Source organism: Anopheles darlingi, chromosome 2 (genome assembly GCF_943734745.1).
Source record: "Anopheles darlingi chromosome 2, idAnoDarlMG_H_01, whole genome shotgun sequence".
Taxonomy (NCBI): Eukaryota; Metazoa; Arthropoda; class Insecta; order Diptera; family Culicidae; genus Anopheles; species Anopheles darlingi.
In genome coordinates this window covers 55,535,605-55,538,962 of record NC_064874.1, presented here as the reverse complement: position 1 = coordinate 55,538,962, position 3,358 = coordinate 55,535,605, and the positions used below count along the sequence as shown (strand labels likewise).

Sequence of the window (3,358 nt, the reverse complement as noted above, 5' to 3'; positions counted from 1 at the left end):
TACGGTCTCGTCGACGGAGTCGCAATGCAGCAGTCCGATCGTAAAACGACAACAGGAAATCCACTAATCGGTAGAGGGGCGATTCGGAATGCGACAAATTAATCCCAAACCATCGTTGGCCGCAGGTAATGGCGGGCTATCCGTGGAGCGAAGACACCATTTCGCGAGAGATAGCTCGTTACTACTAGAATCTGTAGGAATCCTTATTAGCAAATTTCGGTAAAAGAGTTTCTCCGGAAGCTGGTATACTTCTAAAAAAACAGCTAAAGACCAAAAGATAGAACAGCTAAAGACCAAAAGATAGAGTACATTGTGTGCAGGTCTCATGGTCCTATATAGGCATGGAAAGGCTGACGATTTAACAATTTGAACCATTTTCCGTGGGCGGTTTTTGCGGAATTCAATGGAAAGAAGGTGTCATGTCGAATGAAACATCTCAAGATCCTCGAGCGGACGCCCGGTACAAACGGTACCATCTCGCGTAACAAGAAATTGGAGCCTCCTTGGAAACGATTTCCTTAGTGTTGGACACCCCCGGTATAAGAGAGAAAAAGAGAAAGAGAGAGAGAGGTTCTGTAAACAGGCTAATGAATGAATAAATAATGAATTTTAATCAATCTAAACAAATAGATCTCATCCAGCGCAGTCATTTCATGAACCGTTTCTTTCTTGTTCAAGCAATCTTCTTGCAGATGCTGCGGGTAGGAGCCACCGTCTTGGTCTTCATTAGTGATTGTTCATTTCGAGGATCCACGACGAACCTTGTGGTGTAGTGTGTGTGTGTATGTGGGTGTGTGCGCACCCACCGGCCTACCAGAGGCCAGAGAAGGGTTAATGTCGTTGGGCGGGTTGAGCCTCAGCACTAATTAATACGCAATGGCAGGGTTCTACTGGTTGCAGCCGCGGGCAACATTAGATGAGATAGCGACCGGAGTTGATAGTCTAGGGTCCTCCGTTTTGCTTCGCAGAAGTGGTGGGCTAGAGACCATCCTCTGAATTCGGCTATGCCTCGATGGAACCGTATGCACGTGTAGGTAATAGCGTGACAACTGTTGAGGCCGGGGTGTACCCGTTATGCTTGATCAAATAAATACGATAACCCATTACCGTACTCAACAACCTCGACGGTGAAATTTGTGGGTATCCTGAGGACGGAAGAGGACCTACCTGAGGCACCAGCTATTAGGCAAAGAGCGCACACAAAAATCGCTCGCCCTGGGGTGTCGTCAGAAACGGAATAGAAATGGCTGGTTAGCGATTTCAATTTGGCACGATTCGAGGCCGTTTCAGTTGCCTTACATCGGACGCCAACGCCTCATGTGGAACGACTCCCCCTAATGGGTAATTGAATTATCAGAGAAATTAGGTGAAATGAATTGAAACCGTACGCCGTATTCGACTGGCAACAATAATTAAATACTCGAGCTCACTTTTGAGGTACGCTGTTCGTGATAGAGATGAGGAGAATTAAATTGATCGCCGATATGTGTCACTAGAAGCAATAACAGATAGAGACAGAGCTGATTACTTTGTTCTTACTGTGATTGATCTCTTTACAACAACAAATGTACAACCGACGACGACAAACAAAAGCTTGAAACTTGATACCGAATTAGCAGTCACTCGTCATTCTTTGAATATCTGCTGTGTTATTGTTGTGGTTACTATTTAAAACGTATGTTTAGTATTGCTATATTTAGTCTAGGTCAGGTACCAGGGGAACAAGGTGTTGCCGAAGTGTGGCAAAGCTGTTTGAGTGAGATGGTAAAGAGAAAACAATACATAAGCTTAGTGGATTTCCCTTCAAATTATCTCACTTTACCAATAGTTTTCCGTCTTTTTGAAACGAAAAAAAACCGGACTGTTTTAGAATACAAGGTAATTGGTACAAAACTCGCTTGCATTAAAAAATGCAAATAATTTGATGTACGTTTCATAGAGGAATATTGGAAAAAATCAACTACAAAATTTTATAAATCCCCTTTTTTATCAATGGATACTCTCCATTACGGTGCCCAACTGTAGTATCCAGAGTCACTTTGAAACTCTTCTACCGGACATCTATGATGCCTTATTAACGAAAGGAGACATCTATGCAGACACTAGTTGCGGTTTAAAGAAAACATCATTCGTAATTATTACTTATGAAATATATAAGCATTCAAAATTATCTACTGTATCGATAGATTGTTGATCTAAAATGAATAGCGATGCTGGATTTTTTAGCAGCATCTAAAATAAAGAAGGTATCTTTAGAAGGCGCATATTCAGACTATTCATGTAAACTGAGAGTTAAAGCAGTAATTATCTCAGCATTGTGAACCGGAATAGAGTACGAATCGACCACCGTTGAAACGCGAGGAAGCCTTACACGTGAATCCCCAGTGGCCTTGCATAGTAAAAGGGTTTCATTCCAATACATGCAACTCATGTGCAGCTCGTAGGAGATCATTGCCATAATTGGAATCAGTGCAGTGCACCGGAGTGTAGGCCCAATACGCTTGCACCGTATTACCGGCGTGAGGATAAACCTTAAAGCTCGTAGTGTCGGATAATCGAATTACGATGACACTGCTTGACGCGTTTGAGCCGTTTGCAGAACACGCAAACCGCCCTATCGCCGCATCGGCTGTAGTGCATTCCCATATAAAATGTCCCCGGAAACCGACAGTGGACGAACATTTGTGAAGCGTTTCTTCCCGGAATCGGTCCAAATCGTTCCCCGCCGTGATTGCTGAAGAACCTCCGACAGTGACACCAGTCGTTTGTCACCCGTGAGCTGAGGGTTTACCATCCGCACTGCTACTTCTTTTACGCTTGCTGCTGTTGGAGTGCTACGGCTCCGTGTCTTGGGAGTACCGCCATTGGGATCTGGCTGGATCGTGTTGGGCTGTGCAGTGTTGTCCATCGGTGAGGTTGCTGCTGCTACAGCACAGATCCTATCGAAGATAGATCGAAGATGTTTCTGGTGAACGAGACAGATGCGGTGTTGCATCCGATGGCAAGGGCAGCGGGCGACATGCCGAAATTGCTTGGCTGGAACCTACCACCGGAAGAGCAATACTTAGTGCACGATCACTGGAAAGGTTTTCCGGCACCACCGTACTACATGCATCTTATGCTTGCCATGATCTACTTGGTTCTCATGACCGCTTCCATGATTGGCAACGGGATCGTCGTGTGGATCTTTGGAACGTAAGTGGTCTCGTACAACACATAGCCACCAGCGACTATCTTTAATTCGATTTTAATTTCAGATCAAAATCGCTTCGGAATGGATCAAACATGTTCATCATTAATCTGGCATTGTTCGATCTGCTGATGATGTGCGAGATGCCAATGTTTCTGGTGAACTCGT

At 44.6% G+C, this 3,358-nt stretch overlaps 1 protein-coding gene across 1 annotated transcript in view; it reads left to right on the top strand.

Moving 5' to 3' along the window:
• The first annotated feature begins 2,687 nt into the window (after positions 1-2,687).
• LOC125960002 (opsin-3) overlaps positions 2,688-3,358 on the top strand; it is a 1,771-nt gene continuing 1,100 nt past the window's right edge. The window contains exons 1-2 of the mRNA XM_049693096.1: positions 2,688-3,195; positions 3,258-3,358. The exon at positions 3,258-3,358 is cut by the window's right edge and continues 580 nt beyond it. Of these exons, the coding sequence (XP_049549053.1) occupies positions 2,960-3,195; positions 3,258-3,358 (337 nt within the window). The 5' untranslated portion in view covers positions 2,688-2,959. The remainder of the gene's footprint in view (positions 3,196-3,257) is intronic.